Source organism: Pinus tabuliformis, chromosome X (genome assembly GCF_031772625.1).
Source record: "Pinus tabuliformis cultivar Carrire ecotype Pingquan chromosome X, CPIR1, whole genome shotgun sequence".
NCBI lineage: Eukaryota > Viridiplantae > Streptophyta > Pinopsida > Pinales > Pinaceae > Pinus > Pinus tabuliformis.
In genome coordinates this window covers 1,521,243,061-1,521,260,765 of record NC_142308.1, presented here as the reverse complement: position 1 = coordinate 1,521,260,765, position 17,705 = coordinate 1,521,243,061, and the positions used below count along the sequence as shown (strand labels likewise).

Sequence of the window (17,705 nt, the reverse complement as noted above, 5' to 3'; positions counted from 1 at the left end):
GGAAAAGGCACCTTTGGAGATTGTCCACTCAGATTTATGTGGACCAATGCAGACACCATTAATTGGTGGTAGTCACTATGCACTGACCTTCATAGATGACTACACAAGGAAGACATGGGTCTTTCTCCTAAAACATAAAAGTGAAGTGTTTGAGCACTTTTACCAGTACAAGGCTCTTATTGAAAAGCAACGCGGACATTTCATCAAAGTCCTTAGGATAGACAGAGGTGGAGAATACATCTCAAATGAATTCCTTTAATTTTGCAAGGAACATGGAATCCATAAGCAATTTACAATAAGATATACATTGCAACAAAATGGTGTGGTAGAAAGGAAGAATAGGACCATTATGGAGATGGCAAGGAGTTTGTTGAAGGCAAAGAATTTGCCAAATGACTTGTTGAAGCTGTCACTTGTGCAGCATACATCTTGAATAGATGTCCAACCAAAAGTGTCCAGAACATTGTTCCTGAAGAGGCACGGAGTGGAAGAAAGCATATTGTTACTCACATGAGAGTTTTTGGATGTGTAGCTTATGCACATGTCCTAGATGAGTTGAGAAATAAGTTGGACAACAAGGGGGAGAAATGCATATTTGTTGGATACAGTGATGAATCCAAGGAATACAAACTCTACAATCCATTAACCAAGAATGTCATAATCAGTAGAGATGTGCAGTTCATAGAAGAGGAATCATGGGATGGAAGTTTACAAAAGACAGTCAATGTCAAAGAAGCATACCAAATGAGGATAGAGAGGAATTAACAATAGCAAGTAATTCCTCAACTCTAACTCCCTCTACTCCTATTACAGTGTAGTAAAGCAAGCAACAAGCAATGCCATCAACAAATAATAGGATAGTTTCACGTAGCCAAGCAAGTGTTTCTCCAAGCACACTGCGAAGTGCGACACCAAGTGACATGAAAAGCCCATCTTCAACAAGCACAAGAAGATCAAAGTTCAAAAATTTAAATGAAACTTATGAGCAAGATGAAGCTGATAATAGCGCAAGTCTAAATTCCTTATTTGCATTATTTTGTCATGTAGATGACCCAATCCACTTTGAAGAAGTAGTCAAAGAGGAAAAATGGGTTGTGGCAATGGAGTGAAGTGGGTCTATAAGACCAAAAGCAACATTGAGGGAAAGATTGAAAGGCACAAAGCAAAGCTAGTTGTCAAAGGATACAAGCAACATCATGGAAGAGATTATTTGGAGATGTTTGCGCCAGTCGCGCGGATGAAGATAGTGCGTGCATTTGTGGTGATTGTCGCGTAGCATAAATGGACAGTGTATCAGATGGATGTAAAGTGTATGTCATGCAACCAGTTGGTTATGAGATTAAAGGACAAGAAGACAAACTATATTGGTTGAAGAAAGCTCTTTAATGATTGAAGCAAGCACCACGTGCATGGTACAACAGGATAGATGCTTACTTGTTGGACAATGGTTTCAACAAATGTGATGGTGAGCCTACTCTCTACATCAAAGAGAGCGAAGGTAAGATTCTCATTATCATATTATATGTAGATGATTTGATCTTTACAAGTAGTGATGATTTCCTCATCGCTGATTTTAAAGAAGTCATGAAGAGTGAGTTTGAAATGACTAACTTGGGATTGCTAAGATATTTTCTAGGCATAGAAGTGAAGCAAAAAAAAAATGAAGTTTTTGTCTCTCAAGCAAAGTATGTGGTAGAAATTTTGGAGAGGTTTAAAATGCAGAACAACAAGTCCACACCAACTCCAACTGTCATAGGGTTGAAGTTGAACAAAGAAGATTGCTGCAGCAATGTCAATCTGACATTATATAAAATCATGATAGGTAGCCTGAAGTATTTGACCACCACTAGGCTAGATATAATGTATGAATTAAGTTTGGTGTCAAGGTTCATGGAGACACCCAAGGAGACACATTGGCAAGTAGTGAAAAATATTTTGAGGTATGTCAATGGGACAAAACAATATGGAATTTTGTACACAACAACCAGTAATTTCAAGCTGGTTGGTTACATTGACAGTGATTGGGCAGGTAGTGTCGATGACAGAAAGAGCACATCAAGATATGTTTTTCATTTGGGTTTTAGAGCCATTTCATGGGCCTCCAAGAAGCAGCCAATAGTGTCATTGTCAATAGCAGAAGCTGAATATGTCGAAGCAATAGCAAAAGCCTGTCAGGCAGTTTGGATGAGATGGATGTTGAGGGATCTTCGTCATGATCAGGACGGCGCGACAACTATTTTCTGCGAAAGCACCTCAACAACTGCATGGTCAAATAATTCTGACTTCCACAAAAGGACCAAGCATATTGATGCTAAATATCATTTTATTAGAGAGTTGATTAACAATGATGAAATTTTGTTGCAGCACTGCAGGTCATAGGAATAGCTTGCTGATATTTTCACAAAGCCATTGGCAAGAGAAAATTTTGTTTATCTCAAAAATTGTTTGCGAGTTGTCAATTGCGGTGGTTGTGATTAAGGGGGAGTGTTGAAAATAATAATCCCAACCACCGCAATAAACAGTCAGACAACAACCATACATGTGAGACACTTTCGCAGCCATACATGTCAGAAACGTTTGCAGGTTGCGTCTTAGCGTGAAGATAAAAGGACCAAAGCCAGATGCGAACCATTCAGAAACTCTGAAAAGGCATTTAAAAAATTTATATATTTAGGTAAACTGATGTGGGCAAGCATTAATTCAACAACCTTGCCCACACTCTAGAAACACCTGCGCAATTCTGATCACACTCAACAACAACATCAGAATTAATTTCGCTCTGTCATGAATTAAATGTAAAATTGTATGTTGAGTTATATTTGAATGTAAAAGTCATTTTGTAAATTTCAGACTGTGCAGAGAGGTTAGAGAGTAAATAGTAAGAAAAGAGTGCAAGTCTCTATGGAGAAAATGGTGGAGGGATTTTTGTTGGGGGCCTGAAAGCAACAGTTACTCTGCTTTACCATGTGTTACTCCGCATAAGTTTAAATCTCTGTAAAATTTTATTTTATTTTGTAAATGAGCCACAATCTCATGCAAATGTATTTTTATGGTTAAGAAATGAATAATAAGTTTTAGTGTGTTGCTCCAAACCTATCCTGTTATTTTTGCTATGAGTATTCATTGAGTCTCTGGAATAGTTCCAAGGTGCACGAAATCCAAGTCTGGGAAATTAGCCTTGCGGTTCACGAAGGTAACTCCACGAAATCTACTTCGCAGTGCGCAAACCTAGTTTCACAAAAGTAGATTCGCTAAAGTTATAATTCTCTGCCTCTCCCCTCCATGAAAATGAAAATTAAATTTGCCAAACATTACTAACATGGCATCGAAGCAGGTTAAACTTTGTTAGTGTAAAAACAAGTGTTTTTACTAACAATAAAAATCATTTTTGAGCGCGCATTGTTTTTAGCATATTTACCAGTAGGTAGAAAGTTTGTTTGTACACTCAGAAATGGAAACATCAAGCACAAGTTTGACTAATCGTCAAATACCTCAGTTCCATATCAGTAAAATATCAAACATATCTTTTTATGAATTCAAATTTTCCAAAATACTTTTATCCAAATTCAAAATCACAGACATATCTTTTTCTGTATTCAAATTTTCAAAAATACTTTCAACTGAATTGAAAATCACAGACATATATTTTTTCTTGGCTATATTATCCAATCTCAAAAGAATAATTGTAAATTGGTAGCCTTCATAAAGCCAAGATTTAACCAAAATTTACGCATTAGAGAAGAAAATCAATACAACCATAGCCTAACTGGTATCCTTACAAGTCATGTAGGAGATAGCAAGTATGGGTGAGCCCATAAGAAAAATTAATTATTGGAACTTAAGATATAGCTTCTTGGGATGACAAACATATTACATAGAAGGGATTAAATTCGTGTGTAAGAAATTTGACAAATTAAACTAGACGGGAAGCAAATGATTAGTAAAAACACGATGTCGTCAACGGTTGAATAGAGATTTACTAGCAGGGTGTGACCAGAATTGTGATTTGTACTTAATCTTAGCATATATATATATATATATATATATATATATATATATATATATATATATATATATATATATATATATATATATATATATATATATATATATATATGTGGAATAAAAAACTAACACCTCCAATTTCCGAAGGAATAAAAATGGTAGCTGAATGGAATAGAGACATATTACTGGAAATGTAAATACATTTATACATATGAAAACACAAAAAACAATAACTCGAAGATATAACGATGATTGTATATAAGTATTATTCGCATATAGTAGAGTAATGAAAGGATCTCTTTTTATCTAGATAAGAACAAAAGGAATATATGAACAAATACAAGAAATTTTTTCAATATGTAATTTTTATTATAGTCCCAAAATTAGATCATCTAAAATAGACGTTGCACAAAGAGGAAGTTAATTACAAAACGTCGCTAGAATAGATAGTGTTAACATCAGGGGACCCAAAGGTTTCCATTTTGCCTATAAATAAATCAATATCTCATCACACAGTGTGTTGAGTATTCACCCTCATCAATTTAGGCTTCATAAAGTGAAATAGTTCGAATACATAAAACATGAATTCATAGAACAAAAGCTCCTCAACCCCAGAACATTAAAACCATAAGATATAACCATTATGATACCAGAAATTTTCCCAAAGGTAAATAAGTCCAAGAGTCTTTACTATGGCGAAAAAAATGTAACTAACCTAAAACAACAACAACAACCATGGGAATGGATATAAGAGATGACAAGATGACCTCATTGATTAGAGGTGTAACAGGAAGGAGTAGTGACTACCAGAAAATCATAGAAGACAAAGAATTATTTAGGTAATATTATCATTCCAAATCGATTTCAATAAAGAACTGTTAAAAACTGAAGGGAAACTAGTCTCGCTTGTGTGTGATCTAAAGAAATCAAGGAGTTTTTGCCTTTAAGCTCAAATGGTAAAGTAAACATCGGTGCAAGGGAAAAGTATTTCATCAATGAAGGGTAGGCATAATGAAGGAATAGACTACCTTACAGTAATTTGTTTGGTGAACTAGGGAGATAGTGCATCGAAAACCTTGAACCGACTCGGTAGTGGTGTGAATCCCTTATCCTTCCTCTGATTTTCCTATGAATCTAGTAAGATCTATTACTACATTCATACCCTTAACTAAACCATTGTACTCTCACCAAGATAAGGAAAGAAGAGTTAAATTAAGTAAGGTTAAATCAGAATGGAAATGTAACTGATTACCTAGAGGGGGCATAGTAATAATTGAAGTCAAAACCATAAGAATTTCCATGAGAATCATTATCCATTAAACCTATAGTTAAGCACTAACAAGCACGCAGAAAGAGTGAGCAACAGGGTAAAAGGAAAAAAAAATTCCATGAAAATTCCAAACCTGGAGAAATTAACTATATCGTCATTACATAGAAATACCAAACAATATAGTTGCCTCACAAAAATACTAGAATAGAGGAATTTAACAATTTAGCAGTAGTGATACCTAGAAGCATGGACAAAAAATGTCGAGTGTAAGGGAGGCCATCTTTCAATGGACACCATGGTTTCTTGAGGGTCACATGGAATCCATACACCACTAATGACTCTCGAAACCACACAACAGAGACACCAGGAGTGGAAGGAAGCAAAAAATGTCACATAATGCCCAACTATCCATGGAAAAAGAGGATTATGGTTGCAAAAGTTGATCTCCACCCTTGATCGTCTCAAAAATAATCTTAGTCATTGAACATTGCCCAACGAGCCACCTGCACTCCATCTGAAGGAGGAAGTCGAGGCACAAATAGATTGGTTATCACATTCCCAAGATGAGACCGCGTAGAGAGAAATAAATCAAAAAAATTAAATAAGGATGTTGTATTGGCAAGCAGAGGTTAAATTTTCATCGACAAAAACACTTTAGTTCTACATTAACAATGGTTGTAATTTCATTAATTTAGAATGAAACAAATTAAGTTCTAGAGTTTTGTTAATTATAACGTTTAAACTCAAATAGACCATAGAAGCTATATTGTTATGAATGCATTAGGGATAATCTGACGAGGAAACATAAGAAAGTACATAAACTGAGTAAGTATATCATATAAAAAACAAGGCCTCAACCCCTTAACTTATGGTCACCACTAGATTATAGAATAAGTATGCAAAAATAAAGAAAGACAGAAGGAGATTAATATTATGAAATACTTAGAGGGAAATGGATTATGATCACTTTAATGATACACATGAATTTGTGTCTACAAGTATAGTTATAGAAAAAAACAATTCTTTGGCATAGTGATCGTAGAGCCATGATACATGATATCAGAGCCCAAGCTCACCAGTGGGGCCTTAAGAAATCATCATAGATTAAGAAAACAAACTTGTGTCTATTAACAAGTTTGACATAGAGAAGAATTGTCAATTGATTTTTTTTGCATAATAAGGTTAATAATAAATGGGTATGTTGATAGAAGAATGGTAGAGGAGGCTCTAGCCATCACTGAAGGGGAGAACATATATGTTGAATTGGGGATGAGGCCCCAAGAACTACTCAATTGATGGACATTATTATGAATTTGTAGAAAGAACTCACATATTAAAGGAGTAGCAATGAGTGTTTGCTACAGACCAACGCGGAATATGAAAGAATGATAGGAGGGTTGGTTGAAAATTCTAGCCATAAACCAATGGAACCTAATATAGTGATAGGAACAAAAAGGGGCAAAGAATTAGAGAAATCTGAAAGAGGGGGAGGGGATTCTGATAGAACATATCCTAGAACACAGAAGAAAAGGAAACAAATAGAACAAGAAGGGAAATTTAGGAAAATCAATCCCCCTAACATTGATGGGGAAAGGAATAGGACGTAGAAGCATGGTTACTTAATATGACCAAATACTTCCAATTTTATGAGTATGAGGGAAAATTAAAGGCTATATTGGCCATTTATCAGCTGCAGGGTAAATTTACCCTCTCACAGGAAGAAGCTAAAAGTGTGCATCTTCCAGAAGAAAAGCAAGTATATTAGGAGGAGTTCTGAAAGCAGTTTAAAAATTGATAGTTAAGTGAACTTTATTATGATGACTATGCCAAAGAGTTCCATGAGTTAAGGTTAGGGAAATTAACTATGGATGAATTTGTGGTGAATTTTACCAATTTACTACGGTATCTGACCTACATTAAAGAAGAGAAAACCAAGGTGCACCTCTTTGTGAACTACTTGCCCATTGTAAATAAGTAACACATTGAATTTGATAATCATAAAACCATGGATGAAGCACTCAGAAAGGTGATACGATGTTATCAAAAATTTAGAAGGGTGAAGCCCACAAGTTTTGTTAAAATAAGGACAAAGTTAAACCTACAATTGGAGCAAAATGGTAGAAACCTAGTTATCTCAAAAAAATTAGGAAGGACCATCAATGGAAATATTTCACCAAGGGGAACGTGAATGAACCAGCTCAATATCAAGCTAGATAAAAATAGATCGACTTTAACACCAAAAATGTCAGAGGAGGAAAATAAAAATAACCATAGAAGTGTTGGGTGTGTGGAGAACCTCATTTATTGAGGGATTTTCTGCATAACCCATATCCATTAAGAATATTTAAGTTGTACATGAAGCCACTACAGTGAATGATATTTCCATAAACATCCTAAAAATAAGCACAACCTTGGAGGATAGATAAGTAGAATATCAATCAGTAATGATTGAGATTGAAGATAATATTTCCAACCAACCTTTTTTTGTTTTAATTGACCCAGGGGCTAATTTAAGTTACATTGGACCACAAGTGGTAGCAAAATGTAAACTTAAAACTGAAAAATATAAGACTTCCTGGCTGGTAGAGTTAGCAACTAGCAGTAAGAGAAGAGTGACTATCCAAGTAAAGCGATGCAGTAGTGATTTAAAAGGATATTCTACTACTATGGACCTAAATGTACTTCCTCTAGGATCATATGATGTATTAATACATATGGATTAGTTGGAAAAGAAAGGAGCCATTATAAACTATTCAGAAAAAATCATGAGGTGTGTGAACCAGCAAGGGAAAACTCAAATAATTCAAGGCATACCAGAACCTATATATGTTAGTCAAATTTAAGCCTTACAAAGGTAAAAGAGTGCACAAAAGCAGTCCCAATTATTTATGGTTCATGTAGAAGTGGGTATACATCAAGGTGAGGAACCAAACTTAGATACCTATCCAATTATTAAGGAACTCTCGGATGTCTTTCCAGTGGAGATTCCAATTTTACCACCCCGCGGGGATATAGACTTTTCCATTGGTTTGGTACTTGATGTAGCCCAATTGTCTAGAGCTCCTTATCGAGTGAGTCCAATTGAATTACTGAAACTGAAAATGCATCTACAAGACTTATTCGAGAAAGGCTATATTAGGCCTAGTGTTTCATGATGGTGGGATCTCATGTTATTTGTCAAGAAGAAATACGGAATATTTAGGACATCCATCAATTATCAACAACTAAACCTGTTAACTATCAAAAATAAATATTTGTTTCTTCGTATTGATGATCTATTTCATCAAGTCAGAGGGGAAACCAATTTTTTTTAAAATGACTTAAGTACTGGATATCGTCAATTGAGAATAAAAAATGAAGATATTTATAAGATAGACTTTAGAACTAGATATGGTCATTATGAGTTTGTAGTGTTACGATTAGGCCTTACTAATGCCCCAACAAATTTTATGTTCCCAATAGACAATGTATTTAGCAAATGTTTGGAAAAAATTGTGTTAGTATTTATAGATGATATCCTTGTATACTATAAGGACGAAGAAGAACATTAAGAACAATTAGAATTGGTATTACAAACACTAAGGGGACATTAGTTGCATGCCAAATTCACTAAATGAGAGTTCTATAGAAACAAAATACAGTATTTGGGTTACAACATTTCAAGGGAAGGACTAGTAGTTGACCCTGAAAGGGTTAGAGCCATGGTCAATTGACCCATACCAAAGGATGCATTTATTGTTCAATCATTTATGGGAATCACAACATATTACCGTATATATAGAGGGATTATCGAAATCAGCATATACTATCACATCTTTACAAACAAAGGGAGTAAAACTTCATTGCTCTATAGAATGTGAATAGTGTTTTGATAAACTAAAAAATCTATTCACAGTGTCTCCCATTTTAAAACTTGAAGATCCAAATAAATAAATTACAATTTGCATTGATGCTTGTATGGAGGGGCTAGGGGGAGTTTTGACGCAAGAAAGTTTAGTAATATCATTGATTCTAGAAAGTTCAAAGCACATCAAAGAAATTATGTTATATATGATCTAGAGCTAGTTGTTGTCATACACAATTTAAGAATGTGGAGGCACTATTTGTTAGGGAAGAAATTCTCTTTGGTAATGAATCATATCAACCTAAAATATATCTTCAGCCAATTATATATCAATGTTAGGCAAGCCAGGTGGATTTTTTAGAGATCCATTTGGGCACATCAAATCCCAACATCTAGATCAGTGTTTTAGGGCTCATAAAACCCTAATTTTAGTTGCTTCATGCCATAAACAGGTCACCCCTTTGAATGCCTCCTTCCCAGACAGTTTCATGACTTGAAGACATCCTGAAATAGCCTCTAGAGGGACCATCACAGGAAATCCCTTATGAAGGTGTGTTGCAAAGCAGTTAAGCCCACTGCCAGGGTGCTCTGCAGAGCACTTAGGCTTCCTTTCACCTCTGCTAGGTGATAATGAGTGAAATTCACATAGGGTTTTTGGAATATTCTTATTTTTTGGAGTCATATAGATGTTTCCTTGACTTATCAACTCCTATGAGCTCGAAAATGGACGAGGAATGAGTTAAGGTGCATCCTATCCTCTCATCCCTTCCTCCATGGAACTAATTTTAAGTATGGAAGGCCATTGAATGCCAACATTAATGACAAAACCTCAATCATCCTCCTATAAATTTACCACTCATAAGTAATCAGGGTGCTATACTATTTTGAATTGTAAGGAGATAATGCTCCTATGAGATTTGGATTTGAAGCAAGTATTATGATGCTACAAGTTTGTCATGCTTTTGATGTGATGTGGATGGGATCCAAGCTAGAGGGCTTTGAATCAGACACAAATGGTTGTAATTCCTTCATCTATCTAATAAAGTGTCTGCACCCTTTTCCCATATGTTTTTATTGTTTCATAATGCTTACATGTGTTAATTGTATCTGATTCCTTTCACTTATATTCAATAGGTCATATGCTTTGATCGATTTTTGTCTTTTGTTGTGTTTACAGGGTACTTCTCAAGCAGATTATGTATGGGAAGGAGTGACAAAATGGACACAAGGGAGACGAGAGGAGAGCAGAACTACATGTAGGCCTTATATCTTCTCATCTTATCTATTTCTTATAGGAAAAGTCTAAAACACTTTAAACTATTGTTCTAGATACAACTACTTATCTAGGGAATTAGTATTTATCTGTAGATGCTAAATTCTCCAAAACAGGATGGTGTTTCTTAGTGAGTTGGAATTTGACATTAGACATATAAAAGCGAAAGAAAACATTACAATAGATTAAAATTCTTGGATATGCAGAGAATTCTGATAAATTGTTGATTTACAAAAAATGATTATACTTTCCTAATGTACAATCCCATAAACAAATTATACTTGATGAATATCACAAGAAACCTTATGTGGGACATCCTTGGCATCAAAAGATAATTACAAAATTAAGAAAAAAAATATTTTGGCCAAGAATAAAGAAAGAGGTGGTTGAATATTTATCAAAATGTTTAGAGTGTCAACAGATAAAAGTTGAGGATTGACACCCAGTTGGGTTTAATTGAATCCAATACCTATCCATTAATGGAAGTGGGAAATAATTTCTTTATATTTCATCATAGCACTGTTGAGGACAAAGAGGAAACATGACCCCATCATGGTGGTGGTGGATATCTTAGGTAAGACAACCCATTCCATATTGGTACATGATGGCCCAGCCCTACGGTGACGTGGACAACGTAACCACGTGGTCACTCTACAGGTCCTCGGCGGTCACTGTTGCGTTTAAAAGTCAATCTCCGTAGATCTTGACCTACCTCCAATTTGCAGCTAATTAATACACCCCTCTTCCAGTTGGTAAGGCCACCTGCCGGTTCACCCGGTCTATGTGTTTCCCGCTCTTGTTAAACCCTAAATGTTGTGCCTCGGGTCATTTTTACACTTAGTCACTCAGTCGAGTTTTGCTCTGCGTTTCTTGTGGCGTTGCTCTCCGGACTCGAACCTGGTCCGCTCCTCAGTCTTTTCGATGGACACTATTCTCTGTCTATGACTTGGGTTTCACCCTGTTGCGGGTTCTGATGATATGCTGTGTCTTCGGCTTTCGTTGCTGGGTTATTGAGGTGTTTGGGCACCCATGACTCTGTTGGTCTTCACTGTGTATAATGGTAAGTGTCTGGTGTTTATATGAGCTCTCTGTCACCTGATTCTTTTCGGCTTTCGTTACTTAGTTGTGGTTCTGTACAGATGGCCTGCAACTTTGGCGCTCCCGCTCTGCTGAGTTCCTATTCGCCTTCGAAGGTAATTTGTTTTTCTATGATTTACTCGGCTCCTGCTTCTGCTACAACTACTCACAGCTATTGTGCCTTTTCAGTTATGGTTATTGGGTTCTGTCTCGGCGGTCTCCTGGTCGACTTGGCGGTAAGATCTGTGACCTCCTCACGCTACACACCTCTTGTTTCTTGGCTCTCTCGCTTCGTGATAACCCTGGTTGCTATTTTTCTGTCTAACCTTGCTTTTCTCTGTACACAGGTTGATCTGGGGCTTGCTATCGAAGGTTTTGGGCTCGTACAACCTCCGGCTCCATTCGACCCTGTCTCTCTTCGCAAACTGGTAGGGTTTGCTCCCGCTTTAATATGTCTGTAGATTTCTTTGATACAGCTGTAGATTGTGGAGGGTTTGAACAGCTTAGTGTTCCCTGCGTCGGTTGTTTGGGTTCGGCCGTGCCTTTTCCGGCGTTTGTAATTTCTATGTCTCTGTTCCTTGGCAACAACTTTGCGGTTTCGGCCTTGGAAAGGCGTTTAGTAATTTTATAGTAGCAAGGGTTTGTATGACACTGTAGTAGCAAGGGTTTTGTAAATTTTAGACACAGTAATGGTCCGTAATCTTGTGGCGGACTTTGTTCAGTTTGCCTTCCCTTCTGAATGCAATGGTTATGTTATTTTTTAATGAAAGTAAATTGAAACAGTGGTTATGTTTATTGGTACCTGTTTGCCCTTGTAAGGTTCTGTAAACGCGTTTGCTGGAGATGTGTGACCGCGATGTCTCTTCCGTGCTTCGGTATATTGGTTCTCTGTACAATGCTGGTTGTAGACTTGATTTCTACTAGATGCCTGTAACGTCCTTCGTTATTTCAATTCCTGTTACAGTTAGAATCTATTTGTTTCCAACTCATTCTTAAAATACACAGTAAAGATTGTATACAATGTATGGAAAAAATATCAGCAGTAGTTTATCTCATTTGTAAAATAGAATAACTCTGTACAGAGGTTTTTGTCTTGCTATCTGTTACTCTCCTCCTGAGGGGGTCTCTCCCTGTTCTATTCTTTTTTTTGTTTTTAAATTACATGGAAAGCATAACTGCTTATTGAACTGTTCTACCTGAATCCTGTAACTGTCATTTAGTTTCTTTTAACAAAAGTTTAACTAAACATTATTCCTTTCCTAAGCTAAACAACTTGTAATTTAAAATGTTCTGAAATAAAATGAAGCAAACAATAATTAAAGAAAAGACAACAACCAACTTAGTGACCTGTCCACCCAAGCCTGAAATCTTTGTCTTGTTTCTGTTCTCCCGTGAGTCAGTCAACTGTCATATGTCTCCTCGGAGCTGGATGCTCCTGCATCAGGCTCCCGGGGTGGTAAAACGTCATGGCTCCGTTCCATGAGGTTGTCAACAGAATAGCCCGCTTTTTGTATCTGCGTTGCGTTGAGCCATGAACTGTCCTCTATTGGACGGTTCTGCCACTTGACCAAATACCGCAGATATTCCTTCCTGCGTGTGCGCCTGGCTACCTGTGTATCCAGAATGCTTTCAATCTCAAGGGGTGGTGCCGTTGGCAACTGTCTCGTCCATGAATTTTCTCCGTAGCTGGTGTTCCGTGGTGTTGTTGCTGCTGCATCACTCTCTGAATCAGCGACATAGGGAAACATATCTGCCACATTAAAAATGGGAGAAATACCAATCCCGGGTGGCAACTGTATCTCATAAGCGTTCGTAGAAAATTTTCGGATGATTTTGCAGGGACCGATCTTCTTGAATTTTAATTTGTTGTACTCTCGTTTTGGAAACCTCTCCTTACGTAAATACGCAAGGACTTCATCCCCAACGTTAAACTGAACTTCCCGACGCCTTGTATCAACTCGTTGTTTATACCTTTGACTACTGTCCTACAATTTCAGCTTGACCTGCTCGTGTAAATTGCTCATCGCTTGAGCGAAATCTTCCCCATCAGCGCTTCGTTTCTCGAGTTTCCCCAAATCTCGTAATTCATGCACTCCTCGCGGATGCATGCCATACAAAATCTGGAACGGACTGTAACCAGTGCTGCGGTTAGGTGAATCGTTGTATGCGAATTCCGCCTGAGCAAGTACACGGTCCCACGTCCGAGAATTTTCCCCTGTTAAACTCCGAAGTAAGTTTCCCAGACTTCTGTTTACTACTTCCGTCTGACCATCAGTCTGCGGATGATAAGCGGAGCTGAACTGCAACTGGGTATTCAAATTTTTCCACAGAGTTCTCCAAAAATGACCGGTAAACTTTACATCCCTGTCAGAGATAATGGATTTTGGAAGTCCATGCAGCCGAACAATTTCAGTAAAGAAAAGGTGTGCTATATAAGTGGCATCGCTGGTTTTCTTGCAAGGTACAAAGTGTGCCATCTTCGAAAATCGGTCAACCACAACCATTACTGAATCAAAACCCCGTTGTGTCTTCGACAAACCCAGAACAAAATCCATGCTCACTGAATCCCATGGTCGGTTTGGAATAGGTAACGGCAAATAAAGACCAGTGTTCTGACTGTGACCCTTTGCCAGTTGACAAACTTTACATCTACTCACGTACCTCTGCACATCCCGCTGCAATTTTGGCCAGAAATAAAAATGCCGCACCTGAGCAATCGTTTTGTCTATACCAAAGTGTCCAGCCAGACCCCCACTGTGTTTTTCCTGTATAATGTTTTCCCGCATAGAACAGTTGGGAATACACAACTGCCCTCCCTTAAACAGCAATCCTTCCTGTAGATTATAGTCTAACCACATGCTGTTATTTCTTAACAGAGGGTTTTGGCAAGCCTCATAGGCCTCCTTAAATTCGGTATCAGTCTGATACAGCTCTTTTAAGTGCTCAAAGCCCAAGACCTGCATCGTGCTTTCCTGTAGAAGCAATGTTCTTCTACTCAGTGCATCCGCCACCTTGTTCGCTTGTCCACTAATGTGTTTTAGTACAAACGTAAAATTCTGCAGGTACTCAACCCAAGCTGCATGCTTATGGTTCAATTTATGCTGCTGCATAATGTACTGCAATGCAGAGTTATCTGTAAATAAAACAAACTCGTTACCTAACAAATAATGTCGCCAATGCTTCAAAGCTTGTACAATTGCATAAAACTCTTTGTCGTAGGTTGAGTATTTCTGCCTACTCTTGCTTAGCTTTTCACTGAAAAAAGCGACCAGTCTGTCCTCCTGACTGAGGACTGCCCCAATGGCTGTACCACTGGCATCGCAACGAACTTGAAATAGTTTGTTCAAATCAGGCAGCCTCAATATCGGTCTTTCAGTAATCTTCTTCTTCAAAATCTGAAAACTACTTTCTGCTGCTTCAGTCCAGTGAAAAGGCTGATTCACCTTCTTGATCGTATCCAACATAGGTGCGCAGATCTCACTGAAATTTCTGATAAACTTCCTATAAAAACTGGCTAGTCTGTGGAAACTTCGGACTTCAAACAAACTTTTTGGAGAAGGCCAGCTAACTATAGCTGCCACTTTTTCTGGGTCCATTCTCAGTTCATTTTCTTCAATGACAAAACCCAGATACACCAATTCTCGCTGGAAAAAGGTACATTTTTTCAGATTAATTAGCAGCTTGTTTTGTTGCAGCTTCCTCAACACACTCTGCAAATGCCTGAAATGTTCCTCTTTAGTCTTACTAAAGATTAGAATATTGTCCAGGTAAACTATTACAAACTTACCATTAAATTCCTTCAGTACCTCATTCATCAAGCACATGAATGTGCTAGGAGCGTTGCTCAACCCAAATGGCATCACCAGCCACTCATATAAGCCTTCGTTTGTCTTGAAAGTTGTCTTCCACTCGTCTCCTTCTCGAATTCGAATCTGGTGATATCCACTCTTCAAGTCAATTTTCGAGAAATAAGCTGCCCCGCTCAAGCAATCCATCATATCGTCCATTCTTGGCAAGGGAAACCTGTACCTAACAGTAATCTTGTTTATGGCTCTGGAGTCTGTGCACATTCGCCATTCTCCTCCCTTCTTTGGAGCCAAAACAGTCGGTACTGCACAGGGGCTCATGCTTTCTCGAATCAACCCTTTGTCCAATAATTCCTGGACCTGTTTCCTGATTTCCTCATGGTCTTTAGGACTCATACGATAAGCTGCTTTATTTGGCAGGCTTGCTCCTGGTATAAAGTCAATATAGTGACTAATACCTCTCCTTGGTGGTAGTTCATCTGGAAGGTCATCCACCACGATGTCCCCAACTTCTTGCAGTAAATTTTGAACTTCTTCGGGCAATTCTGAAATCTGTGTATGTAGTACCACTGCCTTCGGTCTTCTTATGACAGCAAAATTTATTTCGCTATCCTCAATCTGTTTTAAAAATTCCTTTCCGCCCATCAGCAATGCCTTCACCCCACTGGTTTCTGCTATATTTTCCTCCTTGATGGGTACGAGCGTGTGCTTGATCCCATCTTTAACAAACTTATAGCAATTGGTTTTTCCGTCATGAACTGCACTTCTATCAAACTGCCAAGGTCGTCCCAGCAGTAGGTGACAGACATCCATTGGCATGACATCGCAGAGAACCTTATCCTTGTATCTACCTATCTGAAACTCCACCTCACACTGTTCGTCAACTAACAGCTGATATCCTTTCTGCAGCCATGACACTTCGTAGGGAGTAGGGTGCTTCAATTTTTTTAATCCCATTTTTTCTACCATCTCCACAACCACTAAATTGTTGGTACTCCCACTGTCAATGATCAGTTTGCAGCACTTACCCCGTGACTTGCAGACAGTGCGGAACAAAGCCTTTCGCTGATCCGGTTCTGCAACCTCTTTTGCTGGTTTTAACAGCACTTTATTCAACACCAAAGCTTCACCTGTCTCTGGTGCGTTTTCTGCTTCTTGAGGTGTTGCCTCAGCATCCTCTGGCTGAGCAACATAAGCCCCTCTTCCACCTGCTGGTTCACCTTCAGGACAGTCATATGACTTGTGTCCCAATTTGTGGCAGCGATAGCACTGGACAGTCCCCCTGCCCCGACCATTTCCTCGCCCTCGCTGAGGTGGTCGTCCTCCTCTAGTGCTATTGTCTTTTTCTGCTGTTCCAGCAGACTTAGAGCTGCTGCCTTCTTCGCTTGAACCTGTACCTCGGCCTCTTCCAAACATCTTACCTTTCCCCCTGCCAGTTCCACCTCCTCTCCTGGCATTTTGCTTCCGGTTAATTTTCTCCTCTGCCTTCAGTGCAAACTGATAGGCTTCATCCAATGTCCGGGGTGAAAGGATACCGATTTCATCCAGGATTTCCCCCCTCAAACCATTCACAAATCTGGCTGTTTTCTCCGGGGTGTCTTCCACATATCCTGCCCGCAAATTCAACTTGTAGAACTCCTCTGTAAATTCTTTAACAATCATTCCCCTTTGTTTCAAGTTCTGTACCTGCCTGTATAGCATAATCTGGTAATCTTTCGGCAGAAATTTCTCCTTTAGTTTGGCCTCCATTCGGGACCATTTCTTTATAGGCTATTTTTGAAGCCTCTTCCTCTCCGCCTGAATGCTGTCCCACCACAAGGACGCATGTCCCTTCAGCTTGGTGGCGGCGAACTTCACCTGTTTATCCTCACTAGTTTCCTCAAATTCGAAATATTTGTTGACTTCACTTAACCAATCCAATAACACGTCTGCAGACAGACTTCCGTCGTAAGTAGACATCTCATGTTTTGGTTTATGACTCGACAGCAAAACTGACTTCAACAGTCGGAATTCCGGTGTCGCCCCCTCCAATTCATCCTCTGGTTCTGCCACATCTTCATCACTGTCATCTGCTGGGTTTCTCCTTCCTCCAGCTTCTACTGCTTCTAATCGTTCTCGCAAGACACGGATCTCCTCACGGAGTCCCTCTTCTGCTACCCTCCGGACTCTTCCTCTTCCTCTTCCTCTTCTGCCAACCTCCATTTTCTCCTACTCAACAAAACCTGCTCTGATACCACTTTTGATGGCCCAGCCCTGCGGTGACGTGGACAACATAACCACGTGGTCACCCTACAGGTCCTCGGCGGTCACTGTTGCGTTTAAAAGTCAATCTCCGTAGATCTTGACCTACCTCCAATCTGCAGCTAATTAATACACCCCTCTTCCGGTTGGTAAGGCCACTTGCCGGTTCACCCGGTCTATGTGTTTCCC

The 17,705-nt window shown here is 38.6% G+C and overlaps 1 protein-coding gene across 1 annotated transcript; it reads right to left on the bottom strand.

The window, feature by feature from the left end:
• Window positions 1-12,869: 12,869 nt before the first annotated feature.
• On the bottom strand, window positions 12,870-17,024 carry LOC149145839 (uncharacterized). Its single transcript, XM_089452575.1, has 7 exons — window positions 16,083-17,024; window positions 15,636-15,827; window positions 15,039-15,113; window positions 14,627-14,912; window positions 13,585-14,545; window positions 13,367-13,454; window positions 12,870-13,262 (listed from the first exon to the last, which is right to left on the bottom strand). The coding sequence occupies exons 1-7, from the start codon at window positions 17,022-17,024 to the stop codon at window positions 12,870-12,872; spliced, it is 2,937 nt and encodes a 978-aa protein (XP_089308701.1).
• Window positions 17,025-17,705: the final 681 nt, after the last annotated feature.